General features: G+C 40.9%; 1 protein-coding gene across 1 annotated transcript in view; it reads right to left on the bottom strand.

Moving 5' to 3' along the window:
• Positions 1–354: 354 nt before the first annotated feature.
• mfsd12b (major facilitator superfamily domain containing 12b) overlaps positions 355–19,282 on the bottom strand; it is a 19,658-nt gene continuing 730 nt past the window's right edge. Inside the window, exons 2-11 of the mRNA XM_083555015.1 lie at positions 12,866–13,076; positions 11,954–12,080; positions 10,526–10,705; positions 4,965–5,057; positions 4,764–4,856; positions 3,536–3,706; positions 3,137–3,231; positions 2,746–2,876; positions 2,575–2,616; positions 355–1,620 (exon numbers count right to left, since the gene is read on the bottom strand). Coding sequence (XP_083411141.1) covers positions 2,612–2,616; positions 2,746–2,876; positions 3,137–3,231; positions 3,536–3,706; positions 4,764–4,856; positions 4,965–5,057; positions 10,526–10,705; positions 11,954–12,080; positions 12,866–13,076 — 1,106 coding nt within the window. The 3' untranslated portion in view covers positions 355–1,620; positions 2,575–2,611. The remainder of the gene's footprint in view (positions 1,621–2,574; positions 2,617–2,745; positions 2,877–3,136; positions 3,232–3,535; positions 3,707–4,763; positions 4,857–4,964; positions 5,058–10,525; positions 10,706–11,953; positions 12,081–12,865; positions 13,077–19,282) is intronic.

The following is a 19,282-nucleotide window of genomic DNA, read 5'->3' as shown; positions in this document are numbered from 1 at the left end:
ACTGATTGTATGGGGTGGACAGGTGTCTTTATGCAGCTAACGACCTCAAACGGGTGCATCTAATTTAGGATAATAAATGTAGTGGAGGTGGACATTTTAAAGGCAGACTAACATGTCTTTGAGGGTCAGAATTTCGAGCTGATAGACAGGTGTTCAAATACTTATTTGCAGCTGTATCATACAAATAAATAGTTTAAAAATCATATATTGTGATTTCTGGATTTTTTTTTTAGATTATGTCTCTCACAGTGGACATGCACCTACAATGACAATTTCAGACCCCTCCATGGTTTCTAAGTGGGAGAACTTGCAAAATAGCAGGGTGTTCAAATACTTATTTTCCTCACTGTACCAACCGTAACGTGTGCATAATCCAATAAGCGGGTATAATCCAGAATGCGGGTATATTCGGTAAAGCGGGTATAGTCCTTGGAACTGGCAAAGTCCATAGAAAGGAATCCGGTAGATCACTACACGTAACTAAGTAGATCCAAACGCGAGTAAGTTGGAGATGGGAACTTATAAAGAGGCCAGGTAATGAGAAACAGGTGTAGTCGATTAGAGCAGAGAGAGGCTGAGTGAGAGCCTTGAAGGGAGGCGTGGCAGGTGGTTCCCTGACAAACACACACACACACACACACACACACACACACACACACACACACACACAAATGTACTAGGACACCTGACATTTCCAGTCTTATGTTAAAGGCACACAATTTTTTCTTTGCATGTGGTACCATGACATTTTTCCTTCACATTCACTAAATGTGGAATGTCATGTTTAAAAAGCACATACGAATGTTTCGTTCAGGTGTTTACAAAATTTTGTCTATATAGTGTATCTCACACTGAGATGTTAGTAGTAGTAGCAGTAGCCTTTATGTCCTGTTAGTCATAGATTGGATTATTTTTCTTCAGCATGTCCCACAGATGTCTCTATCAGATCGAGGTCTCGGGAATTTGGATGCCAGGTCAAAGCATTAATGTTGTACTTCCTTGGATCACTTTTGTTTGTTATTAATCACTGCATACCGAGAACACCACCATGGCATGGCATTTTTGAGCCAGTCATTGATGCTCTTTTGAAAGTTGCTCAGATCCTTTCAGTCACCCATTTTTCCTGCTTCCAACACATCAAATTTAAGAACTGACTTGCTGCGTAATATAGCCTGATTTTTAGGTGCCACGCAAGCAAGATAATCAATGTTAGCTGCTCTACTATCTACACTACTGTTACAAAAAAAATTTACCAACACCTTCTAAACAATCAGGTTGAAGCGTTGAATCAAGTCTTCAAAACTTCCAGAAGTCCATAAAAAGTACAGAAAAACGTAAAAAGAAAAAAAAAAGTCAGTGATGCTCTTAAAAATCTGAAGGCCGGAGAAAAAAGGAACAATTAAGAAGAAGTTCTGCTTTGTAGTGATCATGTGAGGAGGTTTCCGGTGAATACAGACGGCTTTACTTCCTCATAATTTGTCAGGTTCATTGTGCAGACATGAATAATTGATTCCACGACGAAAAAACTCGCAGCTTTGTGCTTGCATACACCTTTCACAAACACGCTGATGGTTACTTTCTTGACGTTCTCCTGCATTTAGCTACAAACCTGCACACAATCTGTGAGGAAACAGTGAAGGAGAAACACTTTAGGCTGTGATAAAAGTTCCCCAAAATCCCAGAAAGACAATTCTGAGCAATTTCTAAGAAGGGATATTCCACAAGTGGTGAGACAGTGGTGGATTAATGGCTTATAATGTGGTAAAATCTGTTAAAAACAGTTGAATAACACCAAAATCTAAAGCAATTCAGATCAAAGCAACAATAAAAACAGTGATAATACTTGTATATTTTTTGCCATTTCTTTTCCTCAGGTGTGTTTTGCACCTTTGATGCTTTTTTTTCAGTTTTTACTTAGGAAAACTGAACGAGATCTGATCACAAATCTGGACTTCTCGAATTCTATAACAAATTATATGTGTTTCCTTGTACCACAAGACCCTGAGTGAACTTTTGGTCTATTATGACCCCCCCTACCTACTTTGATCAGAAGGTGCAGGTTATTTGTTAGTACCCTGAATAGTAAAGGCTACAGCAGCGGCTTTATGTCTGGAAAAACATATTTGTTTAGTCAAGCCCAGAGAGTATTATATTATACTCAAGCAAAAGTAATTTTTCTTTCAATAAATTTTAACTTAAGTACAAGTGAAGTAAAACTTTCTTTCGGCTTCTCTAATTAGGGGTCGCCACAGCGGATCATCCGCATGTTTGATTTGGCACATGTTTTTACGCTGGATGCCCTTCCTAATGTAACCCTCCCCATTTATCCGGGCTTGGGGCCGGCACTAAGAGTGGCTGGGGTTGGTTCCCTGACTGGGGATCGAACCCAGGCCGCAACGGTGAGAGCGCCGCATCCTAACCACTAGACCACCAGGGGACCGCTCAAGTACAAAATCTACTCAAGTAAAAGTAAAAAGTAACTCATTTAATAGTTACTCAGAGTTAATGGGGGTGAGGGATTCTAGCAGAATGAGAATGAGAAAATGAGGTTTTACTAAAGCTTTATTATTTCACCTGTTCTCCAAGACGGCCGTCTGCTGGAGAAACATCCTCAGCCTAGAACAGACAGCAGACAAATACGATGAAAACCATGGTGGAAAAAAAACACAATTGCAAAACTTTTCTTATCGAAAAAATGTTCTGAGGAATTTGGACATTTGGATTTTTTTCTTGTTAGCAACTTACATCGGCGAATTTTGATTGGCCAGACAAACAGGCTGCAGAGGCAGAGCGCGGCGACGATGCCGACGCCCCCGGTTACAGCGACCATGATGTGATGGTAGAACCAAACGCAGTCGGAGCAGCAAGCCAGACTTCTGTAAGTAGAAAGCAGACAACATTGAGACAACGGTCTGGTAAAATGTCATAAACATTAACTTCACACATACACACAAATGTTCAAAAAGACCAAAGAGAGGACCTATAGATCCCAAACCACAGCATACAGCGATAATTCAAAGACATGAAACATTTATCCATCCTGAGTGAATTCAGCCTCTGAGTTATCTTTTCCGCACATCAGTGTCAATATACGCTGAATTCATGAATTTCAATATATACACTGTGGACCACTTACTGACAGGGGTACAGGCTCTGGATGATCATCACGGCAAGACCGTTGGCCACCTTGTCCGTGAAGCTCATGGCTCCGTACACAAACGCGCCACTTTGCTGTCAGGAGAGAAAAAAAAAACAGATACTGACTCAAAGATTGAAAGCACAAAACCCACCATTTATCACACGAAGACCCCCGGATTGTCATTTTGTGTTACTATTTAACTACAACAAGCAACAAAAAACATTACAAATATACAGGAAAAACAATTAACATGGTCATGCTGGAACAGGTTTGGGTCCAAGTGAAGGGAAAAAATCCTATTCTACTGCATCCATAGACGTCTGATAGAGTTGTGTACTTCCAACTTTGTGGTAACAGTGTGGGGAAGAAGCACATGGCTAGAAAAAGTCAGATTACCGTCTGATCTCCGATGAGATTGGCAGTCATGGACAGCGACATCACCAGAATGACGGCAGACCCGGCGCCTAGCAACACGGCAGCCCCGTACACACGAACGCCCATCTTCATATCCAGCAGAACCCAAACACCAAATGCCACGATGGGCACCAGGCCAGCAAAATAAGTCATCTGGGAGAAAATCGCACAATTTGCATTTAATGAAGTTTAACATTTTCCTGTTTAAATTGAGGTAAATGAGGTATTTTCATAAAAAAAACAAAAAAACACTGGAGACTCTTCCGAAGTGTTTATTATGACACAGAGTCGAATAAGCACCCGAGGTGAAACAAAGTGCATTAAAATGGTGTAACACCTAGCTGTGGATCTTCTCTTTATACCACGGTCACTTCCCAGCATATACAAGTTAAATTGGAGTGGAGGGCGGAGCATGCGCAACGTAAAATATTTGTACAACTTTGTCGTATCGCTATCGTCATTGCAAGATCCAAAAATCGTAAGTCGAACCATCATTACTCCAGGGACCATCTGTATTCAGACAAATCCACGGTATAACAACGAATAAACTTTATATCAACAAATATATATGTTTGTGATTAATTAAAATAAGCATTTAAATAAATGAATTAATGAAATCATTAATTTATTTTAAAAAAATAATGAAATTATATGGATTATGTTTATATGTTATTATATAATTTGTTATTTTTCTTTTTTTTTTCTGTTTTTTTATTAATTTTTCTTTTGGTTGCCACTGAAATTTTAATGCACCTGTTGCATACAAAAATTTTCTCTCTTAAAAAAACAATAATATAAATAATTAATGTGGAATCATTTTCCTCCTAAACACATTAGAATGAGCGCATTAATATAAAGCTAATATTAATCATAAATGTTCATCTAAATATTAATAATAAAGACCTGATAATATATTAATAAACGATATGTCAAAAATCATTCGATTTGAGCGAGTTATTATGCGTCTGTAATCCCTCTGAGACACGAGATGAGATCATTACTCTTCCAAATAAGCTCCTGATTGTAGCTGTCATGGTTACTAAGCGGAAAAGCTTTTCTGGTTATGCTTAGGGAACACTTTCCCTCCTCCTTCATTGTAACATCAGCTGAATCATGGCGCGTGATGAAATGTAAAAGGTTAGAGGAAGCCTGGATTCTCATTCCGAGGACATGTTTTTCTGTTTATGTGACATGGATGTGAGCGACTCACGTTAACTCCGAGGCGTTTGCTGATCGGCTTCATGGCCAGAGAGGACACCAAGCCGCTAACGTACAGCACCAGAGGAATGGTGGCGATGTAGTTCTGGGAAGAACAGGAACAATAGAAAGATACGTTTATGCAATGAAAATGGATACATTGAGAATAACGAAGTTATTGATGGACGGATTGTAACTTCAGCCATTTTTTTACCTTTGGCAGGAATAAAGAGTTTATGAGGTACATGGAGATGTAGGTCTGAGAGAGGTTGACGATCAGGCGAGTGCACATGTACAGAGCAGCCACCTGTAGGAACAAAACACAGCAAATTCACTAATCTCCCAATGCCGAATTTATCTTCATGAACATCTCAAAGATTTGCAGGCCCTGATGATGGGTAACTGCATATACAGTACCTCATACCCCAATTTTGTGCCTCGCCCATTACCACCCTAAACATTTTTTTTATTGAGTTTTACCTTAAAAAAATACATAATAAATACAACATACATACTCAGATATATTGCATGAAAATGGGTAATGAATAACAATATAGATATATATTTTATCTTTAGATAGTCTAAATACTCATTATTAATCAGACAAATCAAAACACTTCAAACTTTCCTTGATTTACAATATATATATATATATAAATGTAGACAAATTGTACACCTCCACAAGGCTGGAAAGGGCTATGGGGAAATTGCCAAGCAGCTTGGTGAAAAAAGGTCCACTGTTGGAGCAATCATTAGAAAATGGAAGAAGCTAAACATGACTGTCAATCTCCCTCGGACTGGGGCTCCATGCAAGATCTCACCTCGTGGGGTCTCAATGATCCTAAGGAAGGTAAGAAATCAGCCCAGAACTACATGGGAGGAGCTGGTCAATGACCTGAAAAGAGCTGGGACCACTGTTTCCAAGGTTACTGTTGGTAATACACTAAGACGTCATGGTTTGAAATCATGCATTGCACGGAAGGTTCCCCTGCTTAAACCAGCACATGTCCAGGCACGTCTTAAGTTTACCAATGACCATTTGGATGATCCAGAGGAGTCATGGGAGAAAGTCATGTGGTCAGATGAGACCAAAATAAAACTTTTGGGTCATAATTTTACTAAACGTGTTTGGAGGAAGAAGAATGATGAGTACCATCCCAAGAACAACATCCCTACTGTGAAGCATGGGGGTGGTAGCATCATGCTTTGGGGGTGTTTTTCTGCACATGGGACAGGGCGACTGCACTGTATTAAGGAGAGGATGACCGGGGCCATGTATTGCGAGATTTTGGGGCACAACCTCCTTCCCTCAGTTAGAGCATTGAAGATGGGTCGAGGCTGGGTCTTCTAACATGACAATGACCTGAAGCACACAGCCAGGATAACCAAGGAGTGGCTCTGTAAGAAGCATATCAAGGTTCTGGCATGGCCTAGCCAGTCTCCAGACCTAAACCCGATAGAGAATCTTTGGAGGGAGCTCAAAGTTCGTGTTTCTCAGCGACAGGCCAGAAACCTGACTGATCTAGAGAAGATCTGTGTGGAGGAGTGGGCCAAAATCCCTCCTGCAGTGTGTGCAAACCTGGTGAAAAACTACAGGAAACGTTTGACCTCTGTAATTGCAAACAAAGGCTACTGCAACAAATATTAACATTGACTTTCTCAGGTGTTCAAATACTTATTTGCAGCTGTATTATACAAATAAATAGTTAAAAAATCATATATTGTGATTTCTGGATATTTTTTTAGATTATGTCTCTCACAGTGGATATACACCTATGATGACAATTTCAGACCCCTCCATGATATCTAAGTGGGAGATCTTGCAAAATAGCAGGGTGTTCAAAAACTTATTTTCCTCACTGTATACTTCTTCTTCTTCTTCTTTCGGCTGCTCCCATTAGGGGTGGCCACAGTGGATCATCCGTCTCCATACCACCCTGTCCTCTACATCTGCCTTTTTTACACCAACTACCTGCATGTCTTCCCTCACCACATCCATGAACCTCCTCCTTGGCCTTCCTCTTTTCCTCCTACCTGGTGGCTCCATCCTCAGCATTCTCCTACCAGTATAACTCATGTCCCTCCTCTGCACATGTCCAAACCATCTCAATCTCTCCTCCCTCACCTTGTCACCAAAACATCCTACATGGGCTGTCCCTCTAATAAACTAATTTCTAATCCTGTCCATCCTCGTCACTCCCAGCGAAAACCTCAGCATCTTCAGCTCTGCTACCTCCAGCTCCACCTCCTGTCTTCTACTCAATGCCACTGTCTCTAATCCATACAACATCGCAGGTGTCCCCACAGTCCTATAAACTTTCCCTTTCATTCTTGCCCTTCTATCCCTTCTATCACAAATCACTCCTGTCACTCTTCTCCACCCACTCCACCCTGCCTGCACTCTTTTCCTTACTTCTCTAACACACTCTCCATTACTTTGCACTGTTGACCCCAGGTACCTGAACTCCTCCACCTTCTCCACCTCTTCTCCCTGCAACTGCACCACTCCACTGTCCTCCCTCTCATTCACACACATGTACTCTGTCTTACTCCTACTGACTTTCATTCCCCAGGCTCTTCTCAACCTGTTCACTATTCTCACCACAAATTACAATATCATCCGCAAACATCATAGTCCAGGGAGACTCCTGTCTGACCTCGTCCGTCAACCTGTCCATCACCACTGCAAACAGGAAAGGGCTCAGGGCCTATCCTTGATGTAGTCCAACCCGCACCCTGAACCAGTCTGTCGTTCCTACTGCACACTTCACTGCTGTCACACTGTCCTCATACATGTCCTGCACCACCCTACATACTTCCTCATACAGTACCACAGCTCCTCTCTTGGCACTCTGGCGTACGCTTTCTCTAAATCCACAAATACACAATGCAATTCCTTCTGTCCTTCTCTATACTTCTCCATCAACATCCTCAAAGCAAATAAGGCATCTGTGGTGCTCTTCCTCGGCATGAAACCATACTGTTGCTCACAGATGGTCACCTCTTCCCTCAGCCTGGCTTCCACTACTCTTTCCCATAACTTCATGGTGTGACTGATCAACTTAATTCCCCTGTAGTTACTGCAGGTCTGCACATCTCCCTTATGCTTAAAGATCGGTACCAGCACACTCCTTCTCCATTCCTCAGGTATCCTCCCACCTTCCAGAATCTTGTTAAACAATCTGGTTAAAAACTCCACTGCCATCTCTCCTAAACATCTCCATGCTTCTACCGGTATGTCATCTGGTCCAACCGACTTTCCACTCTTCATCCTCTTAATCGCTGCTCTCACTTCCTCCTTACTAATCCTATCTACATCCTGCTTTACCAACTCCACATCATCCAACCTTCTCTCTCTCTGATTTTCCTCATGCATCAGCTGCTCAAAATACTCCCTCCATCTTCTCAACACACTCTCCTCACTAGTCAACACATTTCCCTCTCCATCCTTTATTGCTCTAACTTGCAGTACATCCTTCCCAGCTCGGTCCCTCTGCCTGGCCAATCGGTATAAATCCTTTTCTCCTTCCTTAGTGTCCAACCTCTCATACAGCTCCTCATATGCCTTTTCCTTGGCTTTCGCCACATCCCTCTTCACCTGCTGCCGCAGCTCCTTGTACTCCTGCCTACTTTTCTCATCACTCTCTCTTCTGTTTTGCCAACCTCTTTCTCCTTATGCTCTCCTGCACTTCCTCATTCCACCACCACATCTCCTTGTCTTGCTTTCTATTTCCAGATGTCACACCAAGTACTTTTCTAGCTGCCTCCCTCATCACTCCTGCAGTAGTTGCCCAATCATCCAGCACCTCTTCACAACCACCGAGCCCCTGTCTGACCTCTTCCCTGAACCTCACACTACAATCTTCCTCCTTCAGTTTCCACCATCTTATTCTTCTTTCAGTCCTCACTCTCCTCCTCCTCTTCTTCGCCTCCAAAACCATCCTACAGACCACCATCCGATGCTGTCTAGCTACACTGTCCCCCGCCAACACCTTACAGTCTCCAATCTCCTTCAGGTTGCATCTCCTGCATAGCACATAGTCCACCTGTGTGCACCTTCCTCCACTCTTATACGTCACCCTATGATCCTCCTTCTTCTTAAAATAAGTGTTCTCCACTGCCATTTCCATCCTTTTAGCAAAATCTACCACCATCTGCCCTTCCACATTCCTCTCCTTACAACCATACCTACCCATCACCTCCTCATCACCTCTGTTCCCTTCACCTACATGCCCATTAAAGTCTGCCCCAATCACCAATCGTTTTTTCCTAGGTACACCATCTACCACCTCATCTAATTCACTCCAGAATCCTTCCTTCTCCTCCATCTCACAGCCAACTTGTGGAGCATAGATGACATTTATCATCATCCCTTCAACTTCCACCTTCACGATCATCACCCTATCAGAAACTCTCTTCACCTCCACTACACTTTTACTGTACTCTTCCTTCAGAATCACTCCTACACCATTTCTCTTTCCATCCACACCATGATAAAACAGTTCAAACCCACCTCCAATGTTCCTGGCCTTACTCCCTTTCCACTTGGTCTCCTGAACACACAACATATCTACCTTTCTCCTCTCCATCATATCAGCTACCTCTCTCCCTTTCCCCGTCATAGTACCAACATTTAAAGTACTAACCCGAACCTCCACTCTCCTACACTGCTCCTTTCCCTGCCGTCTCTGTAGACGTCTTTCTCCTCTCCTTTTCCTTCTTCGGCCAACAGTAGCCCAATTTCCACTGGTACCCTGTCGGGTAACGATACCTATGGCGGTCGTTGTTAACCCGGGCCTCGACCGATCCGGTATGAAATTCTCATTTGTGATCCGCATATTTGATTTGGCACATGTTTTTTACGCTGGATGCCCTTCCTAACGCAACCCTCCCCATTTACCCGGGCTTGGGACCGGCACTAAGAGTGCACTGGCTTGTGCATCCATAATGGCTGGGTTATTTTCCTCACTGTATACATTAATAAAAAATGTTTTCCTGTTTTCTTTTTCAAATCTATATGACTTTATTTTCTCCATTTTATATGACTTTCTCTATGGGAAAGTTGAGAAAAAAGTGAAAGAAATAGGATTTGTTTGTTTGTTTGTTTGTTTGAATTTAATACCATAAAAAAAACAGGAAATAATTGGTACACGTTAAACACTAATAAAAAAAAACATCCTAGAGAACATTAACAGGGCACATGACCGTGTTTTCAAACTGTTCTTTTCCACAGAAGTTCATTGAGGTCTACAACTGTTGTATATCATGATCCTATTTAGATAAAGAGACATAAAACCATGCAATGAGTAAATTCCTTCTTGAAAAAACATGACTTTTCCAGCCATACGTGGTTCTTCCCCTAAAGTTCAAGGCACACAATTGTATAGGATGTCTTTGGATACCTGATACTTGGATAATTTCCCATGACTTCAACTAGGACACCTAAACCTGTTCCAGCATGACAATGGCCCAAAGCCAGCTCCATGAAGATATGCTTTTCAAGGGTTGGAATGGAAGCTCCCCTGCTAAAGAGCTCAATTCCTATTGATCACCTTTGGGATTAATTTTTTATGCTAACTGGACCCTAGGAAACTCCACAGCTCTTAGCACAAATCTCCAAAAAATCTAGTGGAACATCTTCTAAATCTTTTTCTAACTAAATGTGGAATGTTCGATGTTTAAAAAGAAGCACAAAGCAATCTTATAGTCAGGTGTCCACAAAGTTTGTCTTTATAGTGCATGATTTCGGGTATGAACGCTTAATTGTGGTTATACCTGGTAGAAGGACGGCTCTTTGAGCCAGTGTTTCCACTGCAGCAGTGGCGCTGAGTTCAGGCTGTTGTAAGACAGCAGGGGTCGACTCTCCTCAGCCTCGAGCTGCGATCGTTCTTGTGTACCCAGGTGGAAGATGAGCGAGAAAACAGCACCGATGCCCAGCACGATCAGTGCCAGGTCCTGCAAATGTAGCGAAGTGAGATATTAGTCAATTGCAAGACACAAACCTGGGACTGGTTTCACATTTAATACTACATGTGGTGTTTTGTGTGTATGTGTGTGTCAGCATTGTTCAACTCATACTACCAGATTAGCACTAATATATTTGTACCCATTTTTTTTAATTGTCTTCCATTTTCTTATATTTTCCTTATAATTTCTTATATTTATAGTTTCTTTTATATAATGGAACTATATATTTTTCTATAAAATATATTTAAAATTGATTTTAGGTTTACATTTCACTTCAACTTATTCCGTATATAACAATGTTTGTGAAATCTTGAAAAAACACCCAGAACACCGCAAACACCTCGAAAAAATGAGGAAATCCGACTGACAGAGACTTGCTGACAAATTAAATACGTGTTTTCCATGTTATAGATTTTTCCAGTGGAATTTTTTTTCATATCTTACTTTCATAATGTCAAAGCCACCACAGGACCACAGATTGAATTTAGTTCAATTTGATTTCAGGTTGCATCGTCGAAATCAGATTTTCAGAAATAAATACAATACACATCTGACCCGTTGCTTATAGAGACTTGTCGCAAACGTGCAATGCAATGTTCTTTTAGGAGATTCATTGTGAATGTCCAGTGTTAAACTTGTGTTTATTTATTCTGACAGTCTTCAGAAAGAAGGGCATTTTGGTGTGTTTTTGGCTTTATAACGTCAAGCAAGAGCTGCTCCCGTTTCACAGCGGATCATCCGTCTCCATACCCCCTGTCCTCTATATCTGCCTCTTTCAAACTAACCACCTGCTGTTCTTCCCTCACCACATCCATAAACCTTCTCCTTGACCTTCCTCTTTTTCTCCTGTCCGGAGTCTCCATCCTCAGCATTGTATTACCGTTTCATATACCCCATGTCCCTCACTTCGCACCTTGTCTCCGAAACATCCTACCAAAACTCGATCGCTCTAATAAACATATCTAATCGTGTCCATCATCATCATTAATCGCAATAAAAATCACAGCATCTTCAACTCTGAACGTCCACCTCCAACTCTGCCTTGTGTCTTTTTTGTCTAAAAGCTGGTCTGGGAACAATGTTCATATCAGCAGTGATGTAATCGTTATCAGTATCTAACAGGTTCCATAGAAAGTACTGTGTATATTGTTCTCCAAACTAAAGGAATTGATTTTTTGTACTCGTTATCACAATCCAGCACATCCGATTATTTGAGTGCGTCAGTGAAGCTCTCACCCTGAATATGGGGACGTCGAGGTGACTCAGCTGTTCAGCGACGGATGGATCTGCCGGGTGCTGAAAGCGAAACAGCAGCAAGGCCACTGAGTATACGGTGATATTGGACAGCACAGTGAACGCGTACCTGGGTCAGGAACAAACACGTTTCAATCGTTTAAATAAAAACAAGAAGCAAAAACAGAAGGTCACATGCACACTGCAAAAACTGCCACCGTAGCACTTTCTGTTACTCTATATGTTAGAGATGATAACATTCACCGATTCGCACGTGATGCATCGATTATAAAAAGTGCATCGGATACAAGTTTGCATTTTTTGCATCGTTTTGAACGTTTCCCATCGGTAAAAAACTATTTAATTATATACGATCATTGGTAGATGCGCTACACTTTTTTTGTTTGGAAAGCGACCAATAATTTATATGTAGATCGAATTTCTCCTCGCTAAACTGTTTCTCGAGCATGTGACGAACATGACGTATCACAACAGGAGGCCGAGGCGTGATGATTTTGCTGTCTGTCTGAGGCAAACAAATAAAAGTAAATTATCTGTACCATAGTGAATTGCAAAGCATCACATTTTTCCCATTGAATCGCATCTTGTTGAATCGAAAGCAAAATCAAAACACACTGAATTGTAATAAAGGTAACTGGAATATCTTCAATGTATCGTATTGCATTGAGATGCGAATCGCATCTGCCTTAGTTATGGAGATGCACAATAAATCAAATCGAATCCAAATTCAATACTTTTATTTCGAGACGTTTTTGCTTTACCTTATGTTTCACATCAGTACCTAACGGCGATAATATCCACCATCCCACTAACCCCAGGTCGTGTGTTAGATTCCAGTCATTGAGGCCACTGTATTAGATGAGTGTATTTAGGTCAGGTGAATGTTGCTCGAACCTGTACGACGTGAGCTCCACCTTGGCGTGTTCGCAGGTCACCAGCTCTGGTATGAGTGACAGGTGGGAGATCTGAGTGGAGGCCCAGCCAAACTGGAAGATGATAATAAATGGGGTAAAGTAAACGAGGCCCACCCACTGCGGCGTCACATCGCCGCAGCCTACACACGGGTTGAAGATGAACGGGAAAGACAGCAGCACGCAGATGGTTCCTGGATAGAAGCAAACAAACACAAAAAAAATCAGGTTCATGTTCACCTGAGAGTAGTTCGGTTAGGATGGAAGCTTTGTTTTGTAAGATCCATGTCTGCACTGCTGGGATAATAGCGGTCGGGTTCAACTGAATTTCTTGGCACAAGACGTTGCCCCTAATCCTACTGCTGGATATCGACCAGTGTAACGGACCTAATTAATCTAACCGAGGCGTGTAGAGACATTTCAGTGCTGAAGCCACCCACATGTACAAATCTGTGAGGATTCTCAGTCATCCAGGGGGAAGTTGATTCATGGTAACTGGACTTTTATCTGGTTAGATCGAAATGATTCGCTGCTCATCCGAGCAGCTGCTTTTGCCTGAGGGAAGTTTGCAGGGTTCCACAAATTTGTATGCTCTAGGGTCGAGGATCCTCCCTTTACTGGAAGAGACCACAGTGGGAGGAGGTGTCAGGAGTAAGAAGGGTTGTAACTACCTCAGAGAAGGAGAGTGAGGGAAGGGTGTATAAAAGTATACAAGAGGAACGATCAGCAAATGTGAGAGTGGATGAGGGGGTCCTTAGTGTGGCTCTCCTGGTGGACACGTGTAGAATTCTTGATCTTCTTGGTCATAAGTGAACTAAATTGAAAAAAAGACGAGGGGCCGACCGTGGAATTTACCGAACGTACTTGCCGATCAACCGATAATAAAAATAGATACTGGATTAAAAAAAAACTTAACACACTGTGTAAAATGATATTGCAAAACTAAAAATAAAAACGGAATCATTAAAAGGTCCTAGATGAAATAAATATGAATCTATTAATTAATCGATCTAGCTAATTAATCAATTATAAATAATAGACATAATATAGCGCTCTCCGTGCAGCATACAGTCATGTCATGTCATGTCATTTTCTCCAGTTTATCCTTATTCGGGTCGCGGGGGCAGCAGTCCAAGCAGGCCCCCGCCTTCGACTGCCGCCCAATCCACACAGCACCGTCCCTTACGGTCCCTCTTGCAGGTGGTGAGCCCACGGGAACAGCATATAGTCTCACGTCTAAAAACAAACAGCACGTGGCATCAGTGATTCGCCTCTAGAGGTCGATCTCATAATAACAGCAGACCGGAAGCCGGAAAAACTATCAGTATCTTTTTTGCAGATGACCAATAATCACCTTTCGCTGCCGATTAATTGGTCGACTTTTCCATCTTCATTCCTTGCTCAAACCATCTGTCTACTCTGTCCTGTACTTTTTCATTTATTAAAAGTGTGCACCTCATGAAGATTCCTTCGAAGAGTTGATGCAGACCCTGCAAGGATCCTGAGGCATCTTGAGACGTACCAGCTCAACTAAGATCCCATTTCATGAAGATTTTCGACGTTGAGGATAAACAACCTTTAAATTAAGACTCTGAATAACCTTCCATATGCTGTTTATCCATAATTGAACATCTGGAAGCTCAGGCATGGAGGAGTTGGTGTTGAATCCATAATGATCTCAGATGTTGAGCTAATTTATGAGTTGCTCAGGAGCTCCTTGTTCCACAATACCAACTGACTGTATAAAAGGACATTACTCATGATTTTTCTCACTCTCTGGTGTTTGTAATGTTTTAATATTTTATAATGAGTCTGGTTTCTCCCAAGGTTCCTTCCACATATCATTTAAAAAAGGTTTTTTCCTTGCTACAGTTTCTCCAGGCTTTCTCATCAGACTATATATACAATTGAATTGAACTGCTTCCTGTGTTCCTGAGTTAAGAACAATACCACCACCGACTGAAATCAAACCCAAAAGCGAAACGAAGCCATCTTCGTGTTCACACATGCTCCTTGTTTATACATAGACTTTCTAAAATATCAGCGGAAATACATGCACTCAGGATGACTAACGTGTCAACTCGCTGCAGATGTGTGCGGTGTCTGTATTCGCAGCTGTACGTTCAGAGCCCCAGCTCGAGAAACGAATCAACACCAGCAAGGGGCAGTAGGGAAGTAAATGTAATTCGTTACTGTACTTACAGTTTTTCTGAGTTGCTCTGGAGCGTCGATTGAATCATCCTCAATATTTGCAAACCAGTAAGTGCGTTTTTTTCCAAGCAATTCGAACAAACAGCACAAACCATTGGATTTCTTGCAAAAGCCTGAACTTTTTATCAAAATCCTCAGTTGACAAAACAACTGAGAAACTGTAAGCAGTCATTGATCATTGTAATAGAAATCAGTGTTTGAGTCATTAATATCATTCTATTAATAGATCAGTGTGCTGAGAGTCACATTCGAGTCTTTTCATGTTGAAGTGATTAAGTAAAGATTCTTGTGATAAAAATGATAATAGGAACATTATAGTTATAATAAATCCTAGTACTTTGGATACTTAAGTACATTTTAAGGTAAATACTTTTTGCACTTTTACTCAAGTGAAAGTTTAAAGGGACACTTTTACTTTCACTGGAGTCACATTTTACTGGTTGCATCTCTACTTTATCTCAACTACATGGTTTTGTCCACCACTGACCAACACCATCTGACCTATCAGCATTGAGGAAGCTCCACAGCTCTGCGCTATAAATAAAAGTGATCAATGTTAACGTGTTCCACTGACAAACACCATCTGACCTATCAGCATTGAGGAAGCTCCACAGCTCTGCGCTATAAATAAAAGTGATCAATGTTCAAGTGTTCCACTGACAAACACCATCTGACCTATCAGCATTGAGGAAGCTCCACAGCTCTGCGCTATAAATAAAAGTGATCAATGTTCAAGTGTTCCACTGACAAACACCATCTGACCTATCAGCATTGAGGAAGCTCCACAGCTCTGCGCTATAAATAAAAGTGATCAATGTTCAAGTGTTCCACTGACCAACACCATCTGACCTATCAGCATTGAGGAAGCTCCACAGCTCTGCGCTATAAATAAAAGTGATCAATGTTCAAGTGTTCCACTGACCAACACCATCTGACCTATCAGCATTGAGGAAGCTCCACAGCTCTGCGCTATAAATAAAAGTGATCAATGTTCAAGTGTTCCACTGACCAACACCATCTGACCTATCAGCATTGAGGAAGCTCCACAGCTCTGCGCTATAAATAAAAGTGATCAATGTTCAAGTGTTCCACTGACAAACACCATCTGACCTATCAGCATTGAGGAAGCTCCACAGCTCTGCGCTATAAATAAAAGTGATCAATGTTCAAGTGTTCCACTGACCAACACCATCTGACCTATCAGCATTGAGGAAGCTCCACAGCTCTGCGCTATAAATAAAAGTGATCAATGTTCACGTGTTGTTTTTTAAAGCAGTTTATGTTGCCTTTATTAATAAGTCCTTAGTATATAAATTATGTTTCAGGGAAACTGTAAGCCTTATAGAATAATAAAAAACTTCTCATGTCATTAGAAAACATTTTATTATGAGATAATGAACTCTTCAACTTAATGTTTTCTTAGAGAAACAGGAACCAGTGACTAGACGGTCGGATTGAAATAAAAGCTACATGGCAACAAACATCTGATTGGATAGTCCTTTTGTTTGATTTATTAGTATGATATGATATGATATGATATGATATGATATGATATGATATGATATGATATGATATGATATATACATTTATTATTATTATTATTATTATTTATTTATTTATTTATTTATTTATTTTTAGCTTACATATAACTAGTTTAAAGGACTGTGGTGAGACATGAGATGTTTTATGGTTTAGAGACAGTGGCATTGAGTAAAAGACAGGAGGTGGAGCTGGAGGTAGCAGAGCTGAAGACGTTGAGATGTTCATTGGGAGTGACGACGATGGACAGGATTAAAAATGAGTTTATTAGAGGGACAGTGCATGTAGGACATTTTGGAGACAAGGTGAGGGAGGTGTGATTGACATGTTTCGGACACCATTTTTACCAAAGCAAGCTCCAAACCTCTACACTACCGCCGCAGCTGTGCTCCTACAACATTTGGAGCAGTTCAGAATCAATATTTGTCTAATAACATGACAAAAACATATAAAATGTAAATAAAATACAACCTACTCACCAGAGATTCAGACTCATAATGTGCAGCGCTCCTCAGAGGCTGTAATCCAGTGGTACCGCTCGTATTCACTGGTCTGGAAGTGGAGAACAAACCCTTTCCCAGGCTGAGACACGCTAGCTAGCTTCAGGGTTGGCCGACCTCCTCACCATGTCTAGCTTTTCTTCAAAATGGATTTTTAAGTATGTCCAAAACCAAATCTATTTCTCTTCCTCTGTAGGCATAAAAAAGTCTAACTTAGATGTATTAATGTGTGCAGAGCTACAGATGTGTTTTGCCAGTCAAACTTGTAACAGTTTTCCTCTGACCAACCAATCAGAGGACAGAAAAATGCTGACGCTATTCTGCTGATTGGTTAAAGAAACAGACCTATTAAGCCAGTTAAGGCTGTCAAAATGCAAATAAATTTTTAGAGGCACTGGTTTTATTAATGCACGATTAACGCATATTTCTGTTTCACCGTTTTTAATAAAAATATAAATAAATATCAAAGAGGCAAAATTAAAACCTTTAGCGTAACAAACGTCTATTCATGACGTCCTCTCTTCACTCAGATATAAAACCATTAATAAATAAACAAATAAGCTCCACCGAATTTTTTTTTTAATTCAGTAAACATTCGTTTTACTGATGCGCCAACTCTCAAATCAGCACCGGAATCCGCCATGATGCCGACAATTAACCCTCCGGGGGTCGACAAACGCACCGGCGCGTTTTGTGGCATTTTTTTCTCATAACGCCAAAACTAACATAAATTACTGTCTTTTTCGATAAGAGCAATACATCATTCGAATCTGTTACGAGTCTACCATCATTTGTAGACACTCCTAATAACAACAAAACGTGCTTTTGTAAAGTAAAGAAAAGAGACAGGGGGCGCTCTCTGCCATCTCTGTCTCCTCTCTTTACAGACACACAAATAAAACAACCTGAATCTCAGTGAATACTGGCATTACAGATATAAAAAATATATAAATAGAAAGCTTGAGAAGTCTTTTAAATAAACAAATTCACATCGAATACAAATATTCTCTGATTATGTAATCCGTATGGAAGTTATAAGAGGTGCAGTTTCTCCGGTACCACCTCATTTAACGTCCGTGTGGAAACATAGCAAAGGTTCCATTTGGTTTCCTGATAATTTATGTAATTTAAAACACCACGATTACTTTCAAACTTTTGCAAGAATATTTTATCTTCATGCTTTATGTTGAGTTTGGTTTCACGAATGATTAACATGCATTTGCATAAAGCATCAATATTTGTCAATGCCCATGTTGATTAAAGTATAAAAAATGAGAAAGTATGAATTTAAGGTAGATTTAGAACAGCGCAATTAAATATTTTAATCGATTGACAGCCCTATTATTATTGTTGTCATACCGACCACAAGACAACATTTTGTAAACATTGACGAAGGGACTTTTTGTTCTGATGGGAATGAGATGTCCATTGACACAAATACTTACTTTTGAGAGATGAACTAAAGATTTTGAAAAAAGTTCAGGCTTTTTGCAAGAAATACAATGTTTTGTGCTGTTTGTACAAATTGTTTTGAGAAATGCACTTTACTGGTTTGCAAATATTAGGGATGATTCAAGAAAGGCTACAAAGCAACTGAGAAAAAACTGTAAACAACTAATAACCTCAACAATGAAGGAAATATTGTGAATGTACATTCGTGGTTCGGGATGAGGATTGGTTCCCTTTTGAGTGTAGTTCCTTTCAATGTTTCTTCCTCAAGAAATAAACTTCTACTTTCGGCCGCTCCTGTTAGGAGTCCCCACAGCGGATCATCCGTCTCCATACCCCCCCTGTCCTCTACGTCTGCCTCTTTCAAACCAACTACCTGCATGTCTTCCCTCACCACATCCATAAACCTCCTCCTTGGTCTTCCTCTTTTCCTCCTTCCTGGTGGCTCCATCCTCAGCATTCTCCTACTGATATACCCCATGTCCCTGCTCTGCACATGTCCAAACCATCTCAATCACACGTCCCTCACCTTGTCTCCAAAACGTCCTACATGCTCTGTCCCTCTAATAAACTCATTTCTAATCCTGTCCATCGTCGTCACTCCCAACGAAAACCTCAACATCTTCAGCTCTGCTACCTCCAGCTCCACCTCCTGTCTTTTACTCAAAAAGGGATTACATTTATATGGACTAATCCCTTCT

The sequence above is a fragment of the Silurus aristotelis genome (genome assembly GCF_946808225.1).
Source record: "Silurus aristotelis genome assembly, chromosome: 11".
Taxonomy (NCBI): Eukaryota; Metazoa; Chordata; class Actinopteri; order Siluriformes; family Siluridae; genus Silurus; species Silurus aristotelis.
This window is presented reverse-complemented; position numbering and strand designations above follow the sequence as displayed.